This window comes from Sus scrofa, chromosome 11 (genome assembly GCF_054392235.1).
Source record: "Sus scrofa isolate SSC_HxYL_T2T_F1_AM1 chromosome 11, Sscrofa_HxYL_maternal_Yorkshire_Landrace_v2.0, whole genome shotgun sequence".
NCBI lineage: Eukaryota > Metazoa > Chordata > Mammalia > Artiodactyla > Suidae > Sus > Sus scrofa.
Window position 1 is genome coordinate 82,551,965 of NC_139393.1, and position 25,525 is coordinate 82,577,489.

The window sequence follows — 25,525 nt, forward strand, 5'->3', positions numbered from 1 at the left end:
AATTCAATAAAGACTATAAGGCCATATAGGTTTATTTCAATTTTCATTAGTTTTACTCAATGAGACTTCTCACCTAATGGAGAATCAATCATTCAACAAACTATTCATTGAACCCTGTCCTATTATCCATTGCTTCATAACAGACCACTAAAATGTTTGAAACAACAAGGATTTACCCCAGCCTGGGATGGGTGGGTCGGGAAATCAGACATCACGTTATGGGGCAACTTCTCTCTCCCCCAAAGTATCTGCTACCTTGCGGAGACCTGAAGGGCTCAGGGTGATGTAAACGGCCGGGTACTGGGCTCACCTGGAGGCTTTACTCTCATGTAGGGCACCTGGCCTGGGACAATTCAAAGGCTAGGCTCCCTGCAGGCTGTCTCTAAGAAAGCTCACCCATTGTCTTCTATGTGGCTTGGGCTTCTTTACCATATTTGTGGTCTTGCGTTGATTGTCTTATATGACAGCCAAAGCTTGAAGAATACATGTCCTAGCAAACAGGGCAGAGACTGCATAACCTTTTTACCCCCTACCTTGGAATCACAGAGCACCACTTTTGCCCTAGTCTTTTGAATGAAGCAGTCACCACCATGCCCAGATTCAAAGGGAAGGCATGCTTGCGCCCGCTTGGTTGGAGAAGTACGAGAGAATCCGCGCCGATGTTTACAACCATCTCGAGCTCCTCTTTTCTTTTCTTCTTCCTTGTCTTCTTTACAAGAGATTAGACAAAAATATGAAGAAGATATAATCCTGGCTTTAAGGGCAGTCTCAAAATCTAGTAAGAGAAACAAATGGACTAGAGTATGTGTATAATTTTATGGGTTTATCAGGTAAATCATCCCCAGGTTCCTAGACATTGTCTTCAAGCTGACATCTTCAGTGATTGCTTACTTTCTTCCTTTTCAAAACCCTGTAATCTCTGAAAATCAAGACTGCTTCTATACCATAGCGATGTGATAGAAAACAAATACAAAATGATTTTTAAAAGCTTTAATTAAAAGTACTGTGCCCTTTGCTTACTTTTCTGCAAAATGGGGGTAATTATCAGACCAACTTTAGAGGATTAAATACATTGGCCTGGCACCAATTCTAGGTGCTAACTGATAACTACCATGATCTTAACAGAAAAGAAATTTGTCCTCCAGCTTTGGGTGTAGCTTTGCAAACTAACCATGAATCAAATTAAAATTAAAAAGTAAAATTTATATTTACAGATACAGAGAAATACATGTATATCACCATCTTCCCTACTCTTGGATTATTAACTGATTAACAAACTTTCTTCAAATCAGGGGACCAAAGCAGTCACAGTACTTATTTATATTTGCTTCCGTATTTATTCTGATTAATAAATTTTCCACAAAAAATGCCCTCAATATCCTTCAGAGATTCAGCCTCTTCCTTTTTGTATTGCTAACATTCTAGTTCATTCCATACTGTGAAATAATACAGAAAGGTTTCGAAAGTGCAATTTTTTTAAAGCCAGAGTGCCAGTTTATTAAATTATAGTAAATGTACAACTTACACAGGCGGAAATAGTCATAGTGGCATGACCAGTGAAAATTTTCCTTCCTGTAGGCTGTTGACTCTTTAAAAAAAATTTTTTTAGTTGTGAAAAAAGTTTAAACATACAGAAAAACTGAAAGACTAATAACTAAACACTCATACAACCATAACCTAGATTCGGCGAATGTTACCATAATTACATTTATATTTTCTGCAAAAATATCTCAAAGTAAGCTGCAGATGTCATGATACTCTAAGTAGAAAGTGATATTTTAAAACATTTTCCTGCGGTGATTTGAATTTTTGGAACTGTTTGACCTGTCCAGGTGATTTCTCAGATAATAAAATAATTTTGCTGTGCTGGACATCCTAGTTACTTGAATAGGATATTGTAGTAAATGAAAAAATATGCAGAGCTTTTATTCCAACGGTGGATTAATCAAAAAGTTTCTATTATGTTGTCAAATAATCTTTCTTGTTTTTTTCTGTTAAATGGAAACCTCTATTCCAACCTCTTTCTTATTTTGGCCCACAACACTCTAAAGTTATCTCTCTCCAGTTTCTTAAAATTCATAAACTAACCAGTAGAACCAAAGAGTGACATATTTGTCTAAACTCTTCCAAATTTGAAAAAAAAAGACATAGAATTTCTTTTTTTTTCTTTTCTTTTTTTTTTTTTTTTTTTTCCGGCTTTTTGCCTTTTCTAGGGCTGCTCCTGTGGCATATGGAGGTTCCCAGACTAGGGGTCGAATCGGAGCCGTAGCCACCGGTCTACGCCAGAGCCTCAGCAATGCGGGATCCGAGCCGTGTCTGCGACCTACACCACAGCTCACGGCAACGCTGGATCCTTAACCCTCTGAGCAAGGCCAGGGATCGAACCCGCAACCTCATGGTTCCTAGTCAGATTCGTTAACCACTGAGCCACGATGGGAACTCCAAAAGACATTGAATTTCTTTAAAAATTGCTTTTCTGAGAAGGTTCAGAGATGAGTAGTTATTTCTTTCTTTAAGTGGCCAGATTAAGGAAACACACATCCCCACTGCAAGCTATGGGATAATTACACTGCTGTTTATTACTTTTCAAACCCATAATTAGCCATAAAGAAGCATGTACAAATAAAATACTGTGTTTATATTTGCCATATAAAAGGCCCCGTGGTTCAGCAGCAAAGATATCAAACACCATATTTTATAAAATTGGTATTTTGTAGTTATTTTACTTGGGGCCTACTGTATTTTTAAGAAGGAAACAATGAACTTCTTGTAAGCAAGTCAGAAGAAACAACTCCAGGTTAAAGTCGCAGCACTGTCTTGATTTCAGAGCCCTGAGGGAAATCTAATTTTCACTTACAGGTTGCAAGTGGGACCATTTGAAATGAAAAATTTGTTACCAAGTTTTGTTTTTTTTTTCCCAGTAGCAGATTATGAACACAACCACTTTCAGATTAAGAGATTTACATGCCTCATAATCTTGTTCTCATTTAATATGTGTCTGGAAAAGGAATATCAAATATCCTCCTGGATTTTCCCTCATATTCCTCCCTTCTCTTGCTTTAGTAATCGCCCTGTTTATATACAAATTTCTTATACTTTTTTCATGTATGAGTCACATATGATAAAATATCTGATTATTTACTCTTTTTTTAACTAGGTGCACTGTGGGATATCTGTTATCTCAGCACCTGCATTACTACTGCCATATAATAATGGTGCTCAAATTATCCACTAAAGATCTATTTTAAAAAGAAATATTCAGTTGTCCTTATACTACGTTTTTTCTATATAATACAAAAAAACTGTATGACAAAATGCATTCCCAGAGGCAATGATTACAAATTAAGTTATTGAGATGTTCTTTATGCAGCATCCTTTAATGCATCTCTATGACAATTATCATATCCTTTGCAAATAATCACAGTAATCATTCTGAGGCAAATGTATGTGTTCTCTTTAGTGTTGACACTTCTGTGGTCCCTCTGATTCACCAGCATCGGCAGCTCTGGAGAATGGCCCTTTACCATTAAGCAGAGAAGTCAGAGGAAGTGAGTTGAACAGCCCCTTGGAAAATCCTCTCTAATAATTTTTTTTTGTCTTTTTGTCTTTTTAGGGACACACCTGCAGCATATGGAGGTTCCCAGGCTAGGGGTCGAATTGGAGCTGTGGCCACCAGCCTATGCCACACCCACAGCAATGTCAGATCTGAGCCACAGCTGCAACCTACACCACAGCTCACGGCAACGCCTGGATCCTTAACCCACTGAGCAAGGCCAGGGATCAAATCCGCATGGTTCCTAGTCGGACTCGTTTCTGCTGCACCACAATGGGAACTCCCTCTTTAATAATTTACCACATTAAATGCATCATATATTGTCACAGTAGGGGAAAAAAAAAAAAAACTGAAACAGTAGAATAAGAATAGGTTCAGGGGAGTTCCATAATGGCTCAGTGGTAACAGACCCAACTAGTATCCATGAGGATTCGGGTTTGATCTCTGGCCTCCTTCAGTGGGTTAAGGATCTGGTTTTGCTGTGGGTGTAGCACAGGCTGGCAGTTAAGGTTCTAATTCGACCCCTAGCCTGGAAACTTCCATATGCCAGGGGGTGCGGCCCTTAAAATAAAAGACGAAAAAAGGAAAGAAAGACGGAAGGAAGGAAGGAAGGAAGGGAGGGAGGAAGGAAGGAAGGAAGGAAGGAAGGAAGGAAGGAAGGAAGGAAGGAAGGAAGGAAGGAAAGAAGAAAGAACAGGTTTAGGGCCATAGAAAATAGCCAAGAATGAAGACAACATTTCACAGACAAAAGTAAATTCTAATGATCAGTCGTAGGTCAAAAAGGGGACTCTCATAAACTGGTGTGTGTTTTCCTGGGCTGTTTGCAGCACCATCATCTGGTCTCACGTAAGTCAAATGTCAGGCCCTTTAGATATTAACATGTTTAGGTGAAGATATGATGCTTTTCCCTAAATAATACCTGTCATGAGGTAACTTTTCTATAGTTCATCTACTACAAAATCTAGTCTTGATTTGAGGAAAAAAAAAAAGTAAATTGCCGAGTGCCTTTAGCTATATTGTTTTCATGTCAAATATAATCGAGTTGTTAAAGAAAGACAAATTTGCATTGATTAGCTTTTGCCTTATCTGTTTAAAGTGGATACTGTGAGAAAATTAAACATCAATCCAATTAGAGTGTCATACTGGAGGGCAGGCATCACTTCTGTAATAGCAGCTCGCCCTATTTATGAAAGACTATCAGCCAAAAAAGTAAACTAACAAGACAAGAGTTTTAAAATGTTCGCAAATTTGAATTTGTCTCAAGTGTAGTTACGTATCGGCTAACTTTTCCCGTGTGGACAAAGCCAAAATGGGAATTAGTAAAAGCTGACACACAGCACCAACACTCAGGAGTACCAGAACCAAATGGTCAGTGGCCTCTCAGTCTGGCAGTGCTGCAGGTGCAGACAGCATGACTGGAGAAAAGCCCAACTTCTTCATCCACGTTAAGAGTTACTCCTGTATTTAGGTCATTTTAAAATTTCTACCTTTATGGGAGTTCCCGTCGTGGCTCACTGGTTAACGAACGCAACTAGTATCCAGGAGGATGTGGGTTCTATCCTTGGCTTTGCTCAATGGGTTAAAGATCCGGTGTTGCCATGTGCTGTGGTGTGGGTCGCAGATGCGGCTCGGTTCTGGCGTTGCTGTGGCTGTGGTGTAGGCTGGTGGCTACAGCTCCAAATCAACCCCTAGCCTGGGAACCTCCATATGTCGCAGGTGTGGTCCTAAAAAGACAAAAAGACAAATAAAGAAAAAATTTCTACCTTTATGAAGTAACTGAGAACCACCAAAGATCAACCCTCGTAGTTTTGGGGAAACATTTTATATTTTTATTATGAAAAGTTCAAGTACTTAATGTATGAAATGTAAAATGACATTTGAGACATAAGTATTAATGGATTTTGTTAAATTTATCCAGATTTTGGAACTATTTAGAAATGATAACTGTATTTCTCAAAGACTAAATAAACAAGTAAAAGATTTGGGATACTTGCTTTTGCCAAAAAATAGATAAATAGCTGCTTTGAATCCTTGTATGTGAAACAGCAGATACAAAGCCTGTTGTATGCAGTAAGTCATAAGAACCAAAAATATCAAGTATCTAAAGACTGAATCAATTATTTTAATAATTTTAAAGAGCCAATTAATCACATGGAGAAATCAAGTCCATATCTGAGCAGTTGATAACTACAAAAGTTAAAAACTCAAATAATCTATATTCATCAGTGAAGCCAAACTATGATGACAGGGATTCTGTTTACTCAGAGTTGAATTCCATCCTACTAGAATTTTTCACACACACTGAAAAAAAAATGAACATTTAGCTTAAAAAGTCTAAACTGAAATGACAGGAAAGGATTGATGTTTTTTACAAGTGACTTAAAATTTCTGTGTATCTGTACAAATCCATGAGACAAAAAGAATGTATCTGAAAATTGTCATGATTTGCCAACCTACAAAGCAGATCAGATGTAAAGACTCACAGCTCCGTTGACAGCAACATCAGGTGCATTTGCATGTGGTCTTTTGTTTTTCCATTATTTCACCTGGACTTTGACATGAAGCTAATGCCTCAGAAAGCAGAGGTGCTCCCAACTCCGTACCTAATGGCCCATAGTAACCAGTTCAGTCTTCACTATAGGTTAGGAGAAATTGTTTTTAAACGGTTTAAGATTCAGCCTTAATTTACCTTTTCAAAATGCTTACTTAATTTACCTTTTCAAAGACACTTACTTCTCTTCAGATACACTCTCACTGCTTATCTAGGGTCGCTGTGATTGTCAAGATTAAATATACACCAGTGGCATTGTAAATGCTCTCTGCAAACCCAGCTTCAGGTCTCCATGGAGGAGCCGATCTGCTCTGCCAGTTCTGATCAGAAGCCAGTTACCGAATCAGAAGGACAAACTCGACAATGTTTTCTAACAGGAAGCACAGCAGCGTGTGCCCTGCTGTGTGATGCCATCCCCCTCCCGCCCCGCTCCGCCCCGTCTCGAGAAGTTTAGACCGAACAGATGACAACTACATTTCGTTACACACCTGCTCTGTTCCCGCTCTCAGTGACTCCTCAACCTGGACAGAAATACCCCCATCTTACAGGAACTGATGGAACCACCACCCGAGTCTAGGTGTTTCTGACTTTGGGGCCCATGATCTTTTCCTACACTGAGCTGCTACAACACAAAAACTGGAGGAGGTGAGTTATATTTCCTTTTCTGTGCCTAAGAACTTTCTATTCTACGCACTCCTGCTGTCACCCACCTACATTCTCACCCTGTAATTTAAAAAAAACAAAAACAAACAAACAAAAAAAACTAGACATGGGCAATGATTTGTGACAGAGTGGATGGTATGTTACAATAGTTAAGTCAGGCTATGAGATTGAGCCAAATATTATTGGGTTTGAGTTCTGTCTATGCCCCACTTACCTGTGAGAACTTAGGCACATTTCTTACCCTCTTTAAGCCTTAGCTACCCCACTTGTTGAAGAAAGCTAATTTTGCCCATGATGGTGTATTATCATGTGGATTAGATAAGGATGGTAAAGTTATCAGTACAGGACTTGTTTACTCTCAAAAACTTAATAAACCTGTACAATTCTACAAGAGTGGGAATTTTATTTTATTTTATTTATTTTTTTTTTTTTGTCTTTTGTTGTTGTTGTTGCTGTTGTTGCTATTTCTTGGGCCGCTCCCGCGGCATATGGAGGTTCCCAGGTTAGGGGTTGAATCGGAGCTGTAGCTGCCGGCCTACGCCACAGCCACAGCAACGCGGGATCCGAGCCGCGTCTGCAACCTACACTACAGCTCATGGCAACGCCGGATCGTTAACCCACTGAGCAAGGGCAGGGACCGAACCCGCAACCTCATGGTTCCTAGTCGGATTCGTTAACCACTGCGCCACGATGGGAACTCCCAAGAGTGGGAATTTTACACAATGGTCTTATTGCTAGTGATAATGTCCCCACAGGACTGTACAAGGGAATGAATATACATACATGAAAAGAAGCACTGCAAGACCTGGGGGGAGGTCAGGCCACTGTTCTTTGCAAACCTGATCATTTCAGTGAGTCCCGCTTTGCTCAAGAGGTTATTTGAGAGTTTATAGAAGTGATTGATGTGTTTGTGATTAGAAGAAAAGAATGAGTATTAATCTTGATATCAGCGAAAACAAAAATTTACCTACAGACCAGCTTAGTTCCTGTATTTCTTCAGAATAAGCACATGTAGTTGATTCATTCTTTTGAAAAATTATCCAGATTGATAACAATATGAATAGGAACCAGTGAAATAATTTAAAATTGAAGTTGTCAAGAGTTTCTCATTTAAAAGCAAAGTACGGAGTTCCCGTCGTGGCGCAGTGGTTAACGAATCCGACTAGGAACCATGAGGTCGCGGGTTCGGTCCCTGCCCTTGCTCAGTGGGTTAACGATCCGGCGTTGCCGTGAGCTGTGGTGTAGGTCGCAGACGCGGCTCGGATCCCGCGTTGCTGTGGCTCTAGCGTAGGCCGGTGGCTACAGCTCCGATTCAACCCCTAGCCTGGGAACCTCCATATGCCGCGGAAGCGGCCCAAGAGATAGCAACAATAACAACAACAACAACAACAACAACAAAAAGACAAAAGACAAAAAAATAAAAATAAAAAAAAAATAAAAGCAAAGTACTATTACTATGAGCAAGGTGTTAGGCAAAGAAAATAGAGCAATCTCGCTATGCAAAGGTATCACTTCTGGGTGAACATACAAAATTTTGGATCGAGCTGCAGCACACAGGCAAGATGTCCTTGAGGATCAGGCACACAGATGTCACCCCATTTGCACATCTGTAGAGACAATCCTAAAACACCTGCATATTCTGCCTCATCCTGGCCCCTCAACCAACACTAAGCACTAGATAATGAGACTCCCCTCCCGAATGACAAGCGCTAGCAAGGTACAGAACTTTGCTGTGTCTCCCTGCCTTCTCTCTCTCCAGGCAAGCATGTTCCCACTCATGGAGCACAGCTTACAGTTTTTATTCTACTTCATCCAGCCTTGCGTATCTTGGCACTTGCCATGTCTGCTCTGTTTGCCAGGGCTAGGCCAAATGCCAAAGCAATCTTTACCTCTACTTCCTCTCCCACTCCAATCAATAAAAATACTAAGCATGGCAGAGTATATAAAGGTGGGGCAGAGCAGAAAATAACAGGGACGACCAAAACAAAATACAGAGCCAAGCAGTGAGAGGGTAGAGCAAAGGGTCCCCCCCACTTTTAAAGTGGAATTTGGAGGCACAAGAGACTTTGCAATGTCTAACAAACGACATAACAAAGAATTTTCCCCAAGATATTTTCACCCGTAGATTTCCCAGAGATGGGGAGTCCTTACAATAGTTGCTTCACCTGTCCTCCCCAAAAGGTTTGTACACAAAAGGGCTCAAGTCTCTCTGCAGTAATAAGAGGAGCATCCACTCACTCTAAAACCTAGCACGTGTTAATTTTTAATCTAAAATAACAGTGAAAAAAGTCAAGCTTTAGGAATGAAACATTTTTATTCCGGCAGAATTTATGTTTTCTCTTGTATTCTAAAGACTCGCCTTTACTCACCTTTCTAGAGAAGCAGGAGGAATGCAGATGTAGTAAAACTGAGAATTTTACCTGCAAAATGCCAAGTCTGCTTATAAAACTCTTATGAGTGTCGTTTACCAGAAAATTTATATGAACTCCCAAGTGAAGACTATCTTAAGCTTACTGATTTTCCCATGGGTTTTAGTGAATTGTTGCCATTTAGGGGCATCATCAAATCCGAGGTTGGGTACTTTTATATGCACGAGAGTCTCTCGATTTCTTCCAAAAGCTGTCTCACGAGAGAGATGCTAGAATCCCTGTTTGAAGTATTTTTGGTTGATGTCATATGGCAAATAAATGATGAAACTGGGAGCTGAACCACACCTATCCTCATTACTTCTTTTTAAACATTTCACTATACTTCTCTATTAGGTTTAAAATTAATTTCTATTTTTAGAAATTTCTATAAAACCGATCAATATTGTAAAGAAAACATATAATGAAATAGCCATATTTAATTCAGTGGGCTTTCTAAATATGGCATTGAACCCCTCTGCAGCACATTCCTAAAGAAAATAATTCACAGTGACATGTATGATCTAATTATTTGTGATTTCATATTTACAGCCAATAACTATTTTACATTACTTGAAAATGATCATTCTACTGTATAAAGCATATTCAAGATAATAATTTGCTTACTATCTCCAATCCTAAAATTAAAGCATTGCTAATATGGTTATATTTAATTAAAATATAAACAACAAAAAAGGATCTTAGATGTACAGCACAATGTACCAGATAAAAGCTCAACCCTTCTTCAAGAGTGACTAATAGACTAGAGCTTATCACCTCTTCTTTGGGATCTTCACAATGTTTTTTTCTGAACATACTTTCAATCTCATACTCCCATCTGGGTCCTTGCTCAAAAGCTATAAATACTCTAATGTTTATTTCATCATAAAATATTTATTTCTTTAAAAGTCACATCTTCCAACCTACTCCATTCTTTTTCTTTTCATTGTTAAACTTAAGGAAGAATAGTTTGGACTAGTTTTTATTTCATCAACTTCAACTCATTTCTTAATCCATCAGAATTTGTCATCCCATCCTATCATTCTTTTGAAACTACACTTGAGAGATTAACAAGACTTAATTGCCAAATGCAGTGCCCTATTTCTACACGTCATTCTACATGTTCTTTCTGCAATGGAAGACACTTTTGACCGACTCTGCGTCGTTCTCAAACTTCTTCCCCATATCATTCAGGTCCTCACATCCAAATGATTCTCTCCTTCTGTCTCTGCCTCTCCTCCTCCTTCTTCCCCCCCAGCCTCCCCCATTCTCCCTTTTGTTATCATCCAAATTTTGCTCTCATTCCTTCTTTCCACTCAGACTCTGTCCCTGGTCCCTCTTCTGCCCAGGGACCAGGGATGTTGTTCTCCCTTCAATGTTGTTCTTTCTCAGCATTCATCTTTGACATTCCCTCCACATAACCTGTTTTTGTTAAATCATTTCACCTCTGCCCACAGCTCCAGGAACGAACCATGTGTATAGGTGGACAGAGTAAACCTCACACCCAAACACCCTACTCACCCAGTGTACTACCTCCTGGGCATTTCCTGACGGTATATTCACCCCAGATGAACTCCTGTTTCTTTCACGAGTCTCAACCCCAACTTGCTCTCCCTCCCCGTATTTCCTAAATCATTAAATTGGTATCCATACCCAGAGTGTCATGTTTCATAACATCTGAATCAGAGCCTTCCTCTACATAGTAACTGGTCACTTTTTTTTTTTTTCCCCCCCAGGCCGCACCCGTGGCATATGGAAGTTCCCGGGCTAGGGGTCAAGTCAGAGCTGCAGCTACCGGCCTATGCCACAGCCACAGCAATACCATATTTGAGCTGCATCTGTGGCCTTTGACACAACTCATGGCAATGCTGGATCCTTCACCCACTGAGCAGGGCCAGGGAGAACCCACATCCTTATGGATACTAGTCAGGTTCATTACCGCTGACCCACAACAGGAACTCTGCAAATGGTAAATTTGAACTCAGAAAAGTCTCCGGGATCTTACTCTCTTTTCCAATTCCACAGCCACCACAGTTATTTAGAATTTTCTGTCCAACACGGTAGCCACTAGCCATATGGGGCTACTTATGTTTAGACTAATTAAGAATAATTTAAAATTTAATTTCTAACATCAACTCACCTTCTTCCAACCTATTTCTGCCAGGGCAGATTTTTAAGGAAAACAAATCATCCCAAGAAAACCCCCTTGGTTAAAATCCTCTCAATATTTTATCACAGAGAGAATGAAATTCAAAGACCTTAGTGTGGGGTACATGGTCCTTCACAACTGAGCACTAACACCTCTCCAGAGCTATTTCCTACAACTCTTCACACATATCAGATTCAATGTATGCGTGGAACTGTGTCCCCCAAAATTCATATGTTGAAGCCCTGGGCCCCCAATGTGACCATATTGGGATTTAGAGCTTGGAAGGAGCTAATAAAGGTTAGATAAATATTAAGATTTCTAGTGTTGTAGATGTCAGAAAATATGTACAGAATTCTTAGTAAACTCAAAACAATAAAGTAACAATAAGACCACTGTTTCAGAATCATAAACAAAAAGTGATGGCATCTTTTTTAACTTATGGAGTCAGTTTAAGAACTACCACGGGAGTTCCCGTCGTGGCTCAGTGGTTAACGAATCCGACTAGGAACCATGAGGTTGCGGGTTCGGTCCCTGCCCTTGCTCAGTGGGTTAACGATCCGGCGTTGCCGTGAGCTGTGGTGTAGGTTGCAGACGCGGCTCGGATCCTGCGTTGCTGTGGCTCTGGCGTAGGCCGGTGGCTACAGCTCCGATTCGACCCCTAGCCTGGGAACCTCCATATGCCGTGGGAGCGGCCCAAGAAATAGCAACAATAACAACAACAACAACAACAACAACAACAACAAAAAACTACCACGGACTTTCTAAAGTTTGCTTTCCCCTCCCAAGCTGTACATACATCCTTTCTCTGTTCGGCTCTAAAACGGAAATCAGGAATCTAAGGGTTCTGCTGAGTGTTATTCTACTCGTTTACTCATTCTTCATTCATTCATATCTCCCCCAAAGACTCTGAAATGATGAACCTGGAATTCCTGGCCATCCACTCTAGCTGCCTAGGACTCCCAAATTTCTACCATCTTAGCTTGCTACATCATCTATATAATGCCTTGAATGAGAAATTCAAAATAAAAAGAGGTAAATTTGGCAGGACTTTTAACAGGTGTTAAATCTGTTTGTGACTTTGTTGTACTGATCTTTTTACTCTTTGGTATAATTGCATGCTCATAATGAAAGGGAAAAAGAAAATACAGTTAAGTTCAATAAAGTGAACTTGATTTTTAACATGACCCAGCCGTTAGACAGTGGAGTAGTTAACTTTATGTCTTTATTTTACTCATCTGTAAAATTTGTGATCATACTTACCTCCTAAAAATGACATGAAGATTAATTAGACTAGTTTCTGATTTTTAATAAACTCTAAAGCTTGTTAAACTACTACTGAAGCTCCTTCGAGGACTTAAATTTCTGAGTGATTGAAATCATTTTCTGAGAAAACTAATACCATGATCATCCATTTAAATCTTCGTTCAATTTTCTTTTCAAATAAACTAAGTCAGTGATAGGTCAATAGGGAAGAGACTGATCTTTTTTTTTTTTTTTGGGTCTCTTTTTAGGGCCGTACCCACCGCATATAGAAGGGGTCAAATCAGAGCCATAGCTACCAGCCTACACCACAGCCACAGGAATGCCAGATCTGAGCAGTATCTGAGACCTGTGTCGCAGCTCATGGCTATGCCATATCCTTAAAACACTGGGTGGGGCCAGGGATCAAACCCGCATCCTCATGGACAGAATATTAGTTGGGTTCAGTACCACCGAGCCACAACAGAAACTCAGAGATGGATCATTCTTGATGGCAACAGAGACGCAGAGAACAAAGACTTCTGAACTTTGGATTTCCCATGGGACACAGGCCCTGGGAGTGAAGCATCAGGAGAGGATCCAGCCAGATGAAAAGCAAGAAGGCACATTGCCAGGAAGAATAGGACACTGAGGCCTGAAGACTCAGATTTTACTAGAGCACAATTTCTTTCTCATGCAGCGGAGGACACCTGACATAAAAAAATCCCCAAGTATTTCCAGAGAACTAATATTGCATTCACCTATCACACACGTCTAGATTTATTATTGCTACTACTAAAATCAGTAACAGTATTTAAACACATGCTAAACGAGCCACTGCAGTGACAGCATTAGATCTTTAACCTGATGAGCCACAGAGAACTCCTACAACTTTTTTTTTTCTTTTTTAATGAATGACTGTGTGTAGAAACAGACTACCAAGGGAAGGAAAATCAACTATTACCTTTTAATACTTTAAACACCCAAGAAGTAAATATTTTCATGTATTCCAGCACAATATATAGTATAAATCATTAACTATTTATCACCAAAGAAAAGCAATTGTTAATATCTCCTGTTTCCAGTTTTAAAGAATCAGAGTAAATTAAAACATTTTACTAATGAAATTTCATTATTTGTATTGTAATAATTTTTTTTGTCTTTTCTAGGGCCGCTCTCCGCGGCATATGGAGGTTCCCAGGCTAGGCGTCCAATCGGAGCTGTAGCCAACGGCCTACGCCAGAGCCACAGCAACGCGGGGATTCAAGCCACGTCTGCAACCTACACCACAGCTCACGGCAACGCCGGATCTTTAACCCATTGAGTGAGGCCAGGGATTGAAATCGCAACCTCATCGTTCCTAGTCGGATTCGTTAACCACTGAGCCATGACAGGAACTCCTGTAATAATGTTTCTTATTAGATAAAACTTAAATTACATGCTTCACAGCATCTTCTAATCCAAAGTTTCAAAAAATAAAATATGACTGATATTATGATCACTTCAAAACAGAATAATAAGATCCTTTCAAAATGAATCCCTAAGTGTGGTAGTATTCTGTGCCTACTTAGCAGCTTGTATCATCAAAAAACTGTGTAAATGTCAACTAGGTATTCCAATATGATAGAAATAAATAAAAAGGGAGACATGACTCATCATTACAATGGAATCAGAAAAGTAAAAATGAATTACTAATTTCCTAAGTTTAAGAAAGTGAATAGGTGGAGAAAGAAGAGACCAAACCACTTAAATATTATGAAAAGCCAAAATGTTTTCTCTTAAAACCAACCCATACTTCTGAAAAAGTCTAAATTTATCTAAGCTAAAATTCATATAAACTTATTTATAAATCTAAAATTAAGAGACACATATAAGGAGACTAAGATTCCTCTAGTCAAACAGTTGATCGGTCTCACAGAGACAATCAACTAATTTCTGTACTCAACCCATTAGTGAACACCAGTATAATGACTCAGTTCTGGCTAAAAGACAGAACATTCACAGTCAATAGGCCCATCCTTGAATGTCCAAACCTCTGGCCGTCTGTGCTTCCTCCTCCCTCTCCTGTTCTGTCCTGGCACATTCCCTAAACCTCGCACCCCAGTGGTTCACTTCTCATCTACTTCCTTGGCCCAGTCACCACATATCTGCTTCCCTCCCCTTGGCTATGTTCTCCTGTCTTTACCGCCAATTAAAAAAAAAAAAAAATCTCAGTTCCTTTCTCATCAGTTGGACAAATGAGATTATTATGTATTACTGAGGCACGGGGGCTAAAAGCTCTATCCACTTTGGTCGTCCCTGTCACCTAAAACGGTGGTAAAGTAAATGTTTACTGACAGTGAAGAAACGCCCTTGCTCTGCAAATCAGTGTGAAGTGCACAACAACCTGTCTGGTGTCTAGTCAATGTGAGGTCGACACAGATGATTAAGATCAAAAAGGAAATTGGGAATTGAAATTAAAGCAATCGGTCAGCTAACTCACACCAAAACAGCACTGTGTTTGAAACAGTCATCTATAAGTTTGTTCTTGTACCCAATCTAGTACAAAACTGAATCTTAGCAGAGTATGATCCGGATGTACAGCAGCTGGAGACGGAGAATGATTTCCTCTACTTTCCCTCTTCCTTTAATTCACCTTGCGTGTGCAGACAAAAACCTCATCTGATTAAAGTGGTTAAAACCAGTGTGTAACAGCAATTATTAAAACTTGGTAGTTATGCCCTAAATAGCTACTAATTTGACCCAATTATAAATCTGAAGTTAAAAAAAAAAATCATTCTTTGGTCTATAAAGCAAGAGCATATAATATTAAGATAAAATTTGGGGTGTTTTCCTACAAAAATAAAACAGATCATAAATCAGTAGTTATACACGAGACAAAAATCTGAAAAATAAAATCTAGGTCATAAAAACGGTTATGATAGTGGCTTTGACCTTATAAATAGCCTTATTAATGGCGGTCATCTGAAGGTTAGACTGATTTTGCAGAGAAGCAATTCAACTGTGAAAATATGATTTGAAAATAATACAGTAGCAGAATATAAAAGAGATCTATTTGCAGATGTAGTCCGCACTCTGCACAGTGTCATAATATGTACAATAGCACTTCAATGACTAACAGCAAAATAGTACTGTAGATTTAATATCTAAGTGGAAAGGATATTTTATTTTTTGAAACTACTCTTAAGAATCTACAGTGTATGATACTAAAATAAATATGAACTTAAGAAATGCCTTTTATTTTAATTGCACATTATGTAATTCAAATTCTGTGGTTCCTGCAAATCATATAGAAGCCCTGAGTATCACAGCTATTATATATCCCTAACACTGACAGAGTATTTCTTTGGTCATCATCTGTTAAATAAAAATAAGGAGTATAATTTACTTTAATATAAGATTATAAAATAAAAACAGACGACTGTATACATTCTTCAGAGTATAAAGATTAGAAGCTATTCAGAAAGAAGTAACATACAGAAATGTAATAATTTATGTTTGAATCTAATCTCAAATCCACTTTCCTTGACCATCTGTCTTGAGGAAGAGTGACACAATAAATCTATCAGTAACAAAAGTATACCTGTAACATAGAAATTATATTCCCTAAATATCCCAGTTTTATAATATGTAATTTCAAGAATTCTTCAAAGCTAAAGAACGGCATATTTAAGAAAAAATTCAGGTATGTTTATAATGTATATATATATAATGTAGCTTAGAATATTGTACTTTTTATTATTACCAGCTTTGAAGATTTTAACAGATTTGTCAGATTCTAGTTATATATCAAAATCATCATTTTGAACAACTGCAAAGCCCAGAAAAGAATCATAATTGCCATAATTTCTGCTACCTGATTTATGTAACATAGCAGCTTGAATGCTGTAGTCTAATTGATATATGGAAAAGTTCTTATTCTTTATTTTACCATAAATTACTTCCCAGATAAGGATGTATATTTACTTTAAAAATTAAACCAGTTATTCCTCTGAATTTTTAAAAATATTCTCGGGCGCAAATGATTTCTACTACATGTTGCAACCAAAGGTCTATTAAAGTAAATCCAAGCTATATTTGATCTTCAATTACCTCGGGCCCAAGACAAGGTGACTGGATTAGATCAATGTTGGTGTTTTGGTTTGTTTGTTTGTTTGTTTGTTTTTTCCAGTATAATGTGTCAAAAGCCCTTTAAATCAAGTTAAATAAAAATTAAATTTAATCTGCTTTGGTTTCATACATATACAGAATGTGGATTTTTTTCAACGGGTAAGATTATAAAACTGGATGGTAATAATATATCCTAACTTTCAAAACTTGGAAATCACTGTATTAATCATTTAATTAAGTATGAGTATAACAAAGTTAATCTATTTCTCCTAAAATACGAATCCTAATAATTTGTATAACTAATGTGATTAACTATAGTCTCTCTATAAGTATACAAATACATTAACAAACTATTAAATTGAACTTTTTCATGGCTGTATTACCAATTCTGGAAATATAATGCATTTACTTTTAATGTAGCCTGAGATTTTGTCATTAACCTTAAAATGTGGAAAATTTCACGCAGATTACATAGTTTACACACTGCCCTGATGACAGTCATCATCTCATGATTGAAAGTGTCTGAATTAAGTAAAAGTGTTTAGGAAGAAACTCAGATACATTCTCCAAAGACAACAAGTAGCATTTTAAGCCCATAATATACTTTGTATGTGGATGTGTTTGTAGTTTTGAAGAATCATAGAGAAATTACATATTAAGCTAAGGAGCTCCTCAACAGATTGTGAGTTACCAACTAAGAACCCCGAACAACTCCCACACCCCAAGCTAAAATCTGAAACTGTTTAAGAGCAATTATTGTGGAATAAATGTTTCAAGTGTTTCCAATTAACCAACAACCAAGAAATAGCTACATGACACCACAAGTAATAAATTTTGTGTTGTGGAGATGAAAAAACTCAAATGTTTGTGTTTACTTTTCAATGTGAAGAAACGTTTCTAAAAAGGAGTTAAAAATTTTATAATGTGAGTTTGTGCATACAGCTAACAACTACTATTCGACATGAAAACACAATCCGGGATGAATTAGTTCATAACATTAAAAATTAGTTTAACCTATACTATGCCTTACAGCTATGATGATACAAGTTTAACGTTGGTAATTACTTCAGGTCAAGGGGGAAATACACATTTATACATATTGAAAACTTGAATATTTAATCAAAAATATATATGACACGCTTATTTGAATTTGTGCTATAGTCTATTGACAATGATGACTACCTTTTAAATGCTGAACTTATGCAAACTGGAATTGCTAGAGATGTCTGAGACTATACATTCAAGAAAGAAAGCAAATTCAAATTATTATAATGGATCATGTTTAAACATAAATCTACTGAAACCTCTGCAAGCTTTTTATTAGTAGTAGAATTAGCAGAGCATTAATTTTCCCTGCCTTTATAATTTTGATGCAGTGTATCTTGTCAAAGTAAATAACCATGCAATAAATACACTAGTCATTCATTATTAACTTCTACCATTAAGATTAAGATTTATTCCCAGGCATAACTTACAGGAGTATAACAAAGAAAAATATGTGAGAAACTTTTAAAATCCATTTATCTAATGAAGGAGCACTCTAAGTTAATGTTTTAAACTCAATATTATTATATGCAAAAATATATGTTTCTGGCCTTAAAGAATGTTGGCAAAGCAAGTTTAGTTTGAGTTTAGCTGAAGTGTCAAAAGCACACCTTTGCAATCCAAACTAAAATATAGCTCTTGAACCATGCTCATTTTAAGTAGGTATTCCTTTGGCCAGTTCTCTTGTCAAAGCATCACAAAATCCTTTGATCCACACTGTCCCTGATTACACTTGCTCAGTACAAAGTAAGTGAGGCAAAAGAGGGACCATTGTGTTCCTACAGGGAGACTGGGGGAGTGGTGAGGAGAAAAGAAGAGAGAAAATGTGGTGCAATTATTTCTTTGGAAAAACAATACTATTGCATAGTTTAATAAATTACCTTAGGAACAAAACATTAAGGCTTCCTGAGATTGTGTCATCATTTCTTCCCTACTAAAAAAGGTCACTGCAGTATCTTCAACAGAGCTCTTGAGCAAATCTCATTTCAGCACCAAGGACAGCAACACTTGCACTAGGACACACATCCATCCCTGGTTGCAGTGGCCACTTCTAAAGAAACTTATACACACTTCCATTTGCGAATCAACAAGGATTATAGCCATTATTGTATTCAACAGGAAGAGGCTGAATATAATATATGTTATGAAAGAGTTCAATATTTTTCATTCATAGCACCAGGCATTTGCCAATTAGTACTTCTGGAGAGCATCCTGAAAATTCAAGCTAATTACATAAGGGGGTGATACATCACCTAACACTGATCATTTATCACCAAATACTTATTTCAAACTTTCTACCCATAAAAATTGAGTATTGAGTCTCTGATCAATAGCAATACAAAATTCTAAGAGAAAACAGGAAACTTATGAGTGAATACATTTAGGTAGGCCCCCAGATTTTCCAAACAGCCAGAAAAACCCCTGTAAAATGGTTTTTTGTTCTTCCTACATAAACAACCACAAACATTTTCTCTTGTCCCTTTAGTCAACCAGCTTAATGATGTCGCTATCAGAGAGTTTAAGCATAAAGTCCATAAGCTAGACCGTACATGTCTGTCTCCGACTCGCCTGAGTTTAGCTGGGGTCATCCATATGCAGCTCCATCACTGTCTTTCTAACAAGCATCACTCAAATTCCATTTTTTTAAAAAAGGTAACGGTTTGAAGCAACTCCGTAGCTTTAAGAGACAGTTAGAGCACCTGCTTTTTTATCTCAGAAGATCAGAATCTTCCTGATCTTCTAAGGATTCCCAGAGGACAACACCAATCTGCCAGCAAGCCACAAAACAGTCCCAAATCAAGCAGCAAGTCAAGCTCTCACAACCACAAAAACAACAGTTGAAGTAACAAAACCAGAGTCAAAAAGCTATTTTAAAACTCTCTAAGACACGCCAACCAAGCACACACATATACAAAACCCCCAAGGATGGAAAAAACCTACTGTTCCTACCTTACAGTCCTCAGGGCAGGATTTCACCGAGTACTCCTCCGATTGTAAGTATTTATGGAGCACGCTTTCAAACTCTTCGTATTTCTCCTGAGCGTGGTGGTCATAGTCTTGGTAAGCCTCGATGCACTGCCTGCAAGTGGTCATCTCACCGCCCTCCTTGAGCACCACATCCAGACTACAGTTCAAAGTGTTGGGGCTGGACAACCCCGAGAACAACTCCCAAAGTGTGTAGGAATTACAAAACGAAAGGTAAAAATCCGACAAGTTCCAGAGCGGAGTTGGATGCGTCCCCCTCACCTGCTGCTCCTCCCCCCCGGCCGCCACCCCCCGACTCCAGTTCCTGGCGCACACGGCGTCCGCGCTCTCCACCGTGAAGCACTGGCCCGAGGAGGCGCCCTGGGGGTAACAAGTCTCCAGGCGCCACACGGGTTTGGCAGAGTTTCCTAGAAAAAGAGCCTTGCCCCGGTTGTTTTTGCCTCGGTTGCCCTTGCCGCCGCCGCCGCCGCCGTCTCCGGGGGAGGGGGGCAGGGTGGGGGACGAGGAGGCGGAGAGGAGTCTGTGTGCCTGGGCGGCGGGCGAGGACTCCCCCATGCTCGCCAGGAGCGCGGGCCAGGAGGGTTCCTGCTGCCTCTGCCGCTGCTGCCGCTGCCTCTGATGCTGCTGCCGCTGCTGCTGCTGCTGCTGCTGCTGCTCCTTGTCCCGGGTCCGGGTCAGCTTGGCCTCGGCGCAGAACCACAAGTGATCAGAGAGCAGGACTGTGAAAAACAAGAGAGATGCCAGAGACAGTCGCCATTTCTGAGCCCTCTCTGAATCGATGAACGGTTTCTCGTTCTCCCGGGGTGCTGCCAACCAGATTTTTAAGCCGTCGTCATACTGCCGACACATCCAAGCACCCCTGGTCATATTTTGGGAACGCACAGCCCTGGCCGACTCCACCGTGAGGGCTCCTGTGCCGGTGTCACCACAACATGCATTGACTTAGAGGGTTGAATTTCCTTATCCCCTCCTCCAGTTTCTTCTCTCTCCCTCTCCCTCTCCCTCTTTTCTCGCTCTCTCTCTTTGCCTACATAAATATTACCAGGCTTTGGAGGAAGATCTGACTTGCTTCCGACCTAATCATCAGCCGACCCCATCTTCTGTAGAGGGGGAAACAATAATGCAGAGAGGGAGAGAGAGAGAGAGTCAGTCGGAGGCTGGGGCTGGTGGCCGGCGGTGAGCTGAGTGCAGGAGGTGATGGTGGAGGCGGCAGGGCGGCTGGCGCGGCTCCTCTCACCCAGGCATAGTCAGAGCGCGGGTCCCCATGGCCCCGCCGAGGACAGCCGGCTCTCCCCTGCCAGGGGCATGCCGCGTCTCCGCTGCCCACTGACTGCGACCAGAGCGCCTCCCCAGTCCTCTCCTCCTCCTCTTCCTCCTCCTTCCTTTCCTTCTGCTTTCTCTCCTCCTCCTCCTGCTCCTACTTCTCGCTCGCTCTCCCCGAGTCCGGAGCCTGGGCTGCCGCCGCCGGCAGGGCTCTCCCTCCCCCCCACCCCCCACCCCGCGCTCTAACTGCCGCCGCCGCCGCCGCCGCCGCCGCTGCCGCAGGTCTGCCCGCGGGCGCCGCCGCCGCCGCCGCCGGGCTCCGAGTGCTGACGCCGCCTCCCTCGGACCTCGGGGCCGAATCGCCTGGGCTGGGCCTCCCGAGAGCCACAGTCATCTTTAGTCCCCGGCTAAGTTGCCGCCATCTTCGTCCTGGAGAAACACTTTTTTAGGGGGAGCGCCGGGTTTTGCGTCATCTCCTCCCGCGCCGAGCTCTCTCCATCCTGGCGCATTGGCACCGGGCTCGGCCCGGGAGGAGGGGGAGGAGGGCGAGGACGCAAGGGGTCCGGCGGGGTGGGGGCCGGCTGTACCCACAGGCTGGCCTGGGCTGCAGCTCTGGCGCCCCCTCTTTCCTTCCTGGGCCCCCCGCCCCACCTTTTGTTTTTGTTTTTTCTTTATCACTGATCAAAGTAACAATGCTGACTGCAAGCCTGGGGATGCTTGCTAATTTCTTCAGCATCTCCCGCTCTCTCTCTGACTCTGGAAGAAGTCCGAGGTGCCGGCGGGCGGTCAGAGGTATCTAGCGGGGCGAGGGCCTGGGTGTTGCCTCCTTAACAAAAGAAAGGTTGGGGGTATGGGAGTAAACGTGAAATGGCAAGCGGGGGCGAGGGGAGATGATGTGACATTTGATCTCTTTGCATGTGCCTCAGAATCCCTAGACAACTAGAGATCAACAGCTTCCAGCTGCATTAAATTATTTTGTCAAATAATTTGAGTCTATGGAAGGGATGATGTGTGCGCACCTACATCTTTAGCTGTATATATGACAGCGACATCTTTCATAAAGTAAAAGGAGATTAGAAGTGGCTTCATAGAGTCTTAGGGAAAAACAGTAAGACCGAGGCTACCAAGGTCCACCGACTAGCCCACGGTTTCGCATTCGACATCTTGACCTCGGAGAATTCCTCCTCCGATCTGGAGCATCCCATTCTCCCGAGATCCCCACTCCAAAGGCCTGCGCCCCAGCCCCCGCCCAACTGGGCTTTGCTGTCGCCCAGGACTTCCGCAGCAGCGGGCCACCGGGCTGCCGGAGTGGAGGCCGTTGCAGTTCGAGCCTCTGGTGCCCCTTAGCGTTGGCTCTCGGAGTTCCAAGAAGGAACAGCGTCAGACGCACTGGGAAAATCAGGGGTCTTCTCAAGAGTCAATGCTGTGGACAAACATCAGTCTCGTATTCTTTGAAGACCCTGCCCACTTTGCCCTTCACTCCCACGGGAGCTGCAAGAGCTGGAGACTACGCGGGTGCCTGCGCTTCTTGTGCGCGCACACGCGCACCCTGAGCGCAGCACTGTCCTGAGCTCTCTCCGGTGGTCGCGTAGGACAGCAGTTTGCTTCACCAGGTTCACTGTGTGAACCTCCTTTCCCTGCTTTCTAATGATTCTAATATTCTGTGGGGTGCCCATTCACATGAACAGAATTAGAATGCCATCATTCTAAGCAACTAAGTGGAGAAACCAAAAGGATGGATCCTGCGTATTCATATTCTTTTTAGAGGATCTGTGGGTGATGGCATGCACGGAAGTGGGTACTTTCAAAAGGGCAAGCTGCAAAACATAATGCACAGAATTGAACCAACAGTATGGTACACACTAAAGTTTACCAACGTAAAAGTTCCAAAAAACTATATGCAGGGACTATAACGCTTGGTACAAGGTTTGACAGCTGGTTGATCTGTGTCATGCAATGTTTTTAAAAGACAACTGCTCTAAGTTTACCAGTCTGGCACTTTGGCTTTTAATGCATTGAATTTTTTTTTAACTGTATAAAAGATCTAGAAACTAAAAGATATACTTTCTAAGCTGGTTTATCCTTACCTTATAGTGTACTTAAATAAGCAAATTTCCAGGTTATGCTGAAAATTTAACATGAAATAGAAATATTTTATCTGAGCTTTGTATAGGAACCCAGAATCAAGGAAATAGTCTTTCAATTCTTCTTCTTTATATAGTTTAAATTATTTTGACTTTGAATAAAATATTCTTTTCTCAGTGATGTGGATTAAATCACAAAAGGATTTCGAAAAATCCTGTTAAATTTTGGAAGCAGGGGTTCCCGTCGTCGCGCAGCAGAAACAAATCTGACTAGGAACCATGAGGTTGCGGGATCCAGGTGTTGACCTGAGCTGGCAAGGCCAGGGATCGAACCTGTAAACCTCATGGTTACTAGTCAGGTTCATTAACCAATGAGCCACAGCGGGGAACTCCTATGGGTGTGACATTTTCATTGCATAAATAAATACACGTGAAAGATAATATCAGAAGTCTCCATTTCTATTTCTTGATGAAAGATTTTGCAGAACATAAAAGTGAACATACCATAGTCTAAATCCTGAAATGATTCTCTCTCCCTTTTATTTTGAAGATGTTGGCCCTTTGTGATAAAATATAGATGAACTATAACAATCCAAGGCCTTTATTTCTTTTTTTTTTTTTTTTTTTTTGTCTTTTTGTCTTTTGTCTGTTGTTGTTGTTGTTGCTATTTCTTGGGCAGCTCCCGCGGCATACGGAGATTCCCAGGCTAGGGGTTGAATCGGAGCTGTAGCCACCGGCCTACGCCAGAGCCACAGCAACGCGGGATCCGAGCCGCATCCGCAACCTACACCACAGCTCACGGCAACGCCGGATCGTTAACCCACTGAGCAAGGGCAGGGACCGAACCCGCAACCTCATGGTTCCTAGTCGGATTCGTCAACCACTGCGCCACGACGGGAACTCCCAAGGCCTTTATTTCTATAAATGCCAGGTGAAGAATTTTTTTTTTAATTAAGAAAAAGTAGGGTTTTTTTATTTTTTTTTTGGCTTACCTATTTTTATCTAGATTTAGTTGTTTAATACTTGGGTTAGAGGATTTAATTTCATGCTTCTTTTACCCATCCCTTCATTTTTCTTCACCCTGTTTCTTCCTAGTTTGAAGATGCTGCCTGGACAGGCTTGTATTTTTCCTATCTCTACTGTGCAAGACAGAAAGCTCAGAAAGCCTTTGGCTAGGGAAGCCCACACTGTGTCTCTAGGAGGGGAAGCTCACACAGAAAGCTCACAGGCAGACTACACTGAGTTTCAGAACACAAAGATGATCTTAGAGTGACTGGCTTTTTAAGGTGAGAAAGGAAAATCCACTAGAATCCTTCTGCTACCCCAAAGGAAGATGTGGGCAAAGTGACTGTTAGGGTTCCAAGGCCAAAATACCTAAACAGACCATCATTCACCAACTATGCACCATCTGGCCACCACCCAACCCTGCTTCCTCCAACCCCATGTGCCTTCAAACCTGGCAATTTGGACTTTCAGCTCAGGTCACACCTGCTCTTGTTCACAGTGATTAATAACACCTCAAGTGGCTATAAATAAGATCTTAAGTTATGCTTCTAAGAAAAAAGTCACAGAAGTGCTGCTGAAATAAACCATCATATTTGTTCTTAAAATACACATTCTGTTTTTCTTGTCCCAAGCCTAGTACACTACAATTTATACCAACCCTTCCCCAACCCCACCACTCATGTTTATTTTTAGCTTCAGATTTCCTGTGCATTAGCCTGGAATTGTGCTCTCTGTTGAGTGCTCCTGCTATTGACAGATAGACTCATTAACACTTGGAAGGGACTGACTTTAAAGCTTAGGACCAACAGAGCTATAACAATAAAACTATTTACAATCACTCTAGATAGTGTTTCTCAGCATCACCTCTACTGACATGTGGGGTCAGATAATTCTTTGTTGTGGGACTGTGCTATACTTTATACAAGGTACAGCAGTCTCCCTAGCCTCCACTCAAAACACACCAATAGCACACCCACCTCTCCCCAGTTCTAGCAAGTAAAATGTCTTCAAGCATTGCCGAATGTCTCCTGGGAGCAAAATCACTGAGGTTTAGAACCAACGCTCTAGAAACATTTCAAAGTAGTAGTTACTTAATTCATATCTGCATGGGAGAATGTCTAGCATCAAGGCTGAAGCTATAACTTGTTATTTATACACAGAGAACTTATAATATTCATCCAAAATCACTACCTGATCATACATCTTGTTATCAAATATTTTTAAAAGATTAGAATATACTGAAATTTCCTTAACCTCTCACTCTCTTCCCAATAAAAAGGGAAAAGAATAATTGCCAACCACTTTAATTAACATCAGAATTTTTCTCCATAATTCAGATAAAAATATTATTTATTAACCAGATTTATTATTAATCTGGCAACTATCTGGACTTTATACATGGACCCTCAACCACAAAAATATCATAAACTAAACTAAGCATATATATATATATATATTCATAAAAATGTGATT

The 25,525-nt window shown here is 40.7% G+C and overlaps 1 protein-coding gene across 6 annotated transcripts in view; it reads right to left on the minus strand.

Annotated features, from left to right (window-relative positions):
• NALF1 (NALCN channel auxiliary factor 1) overlaps window positions 1-21,402 on the minus strand; it is a 603,416-nt gene extending 582,014 nt beyond the window's left edge. For 3 of the 6 annotated variants that reach the window (XM_084982281.1, XM_084982282.1, XM_084982283.1), the window contains exon 1: window positions 19,665-21,130. In XM_084982281.1, the coding sequence (XP_084838407.1) occupies window positions 19,665-20,567 (903 nt within the window). In that variant the 5' untranslated portion in view covers window positions 20,568-21,130. Of the gene's footprint in view, window positions 1-19,664 lie in introns of all 6 variants that reach the window. The other 3 variants (XR_014819938.1, XM_021065384.2, XM_021065383.2) reach the window with 2 other exon arrangements.
• Between the last annotated feature and the right edge of the window lie 4,123 nt (window positions 21,403-25,525).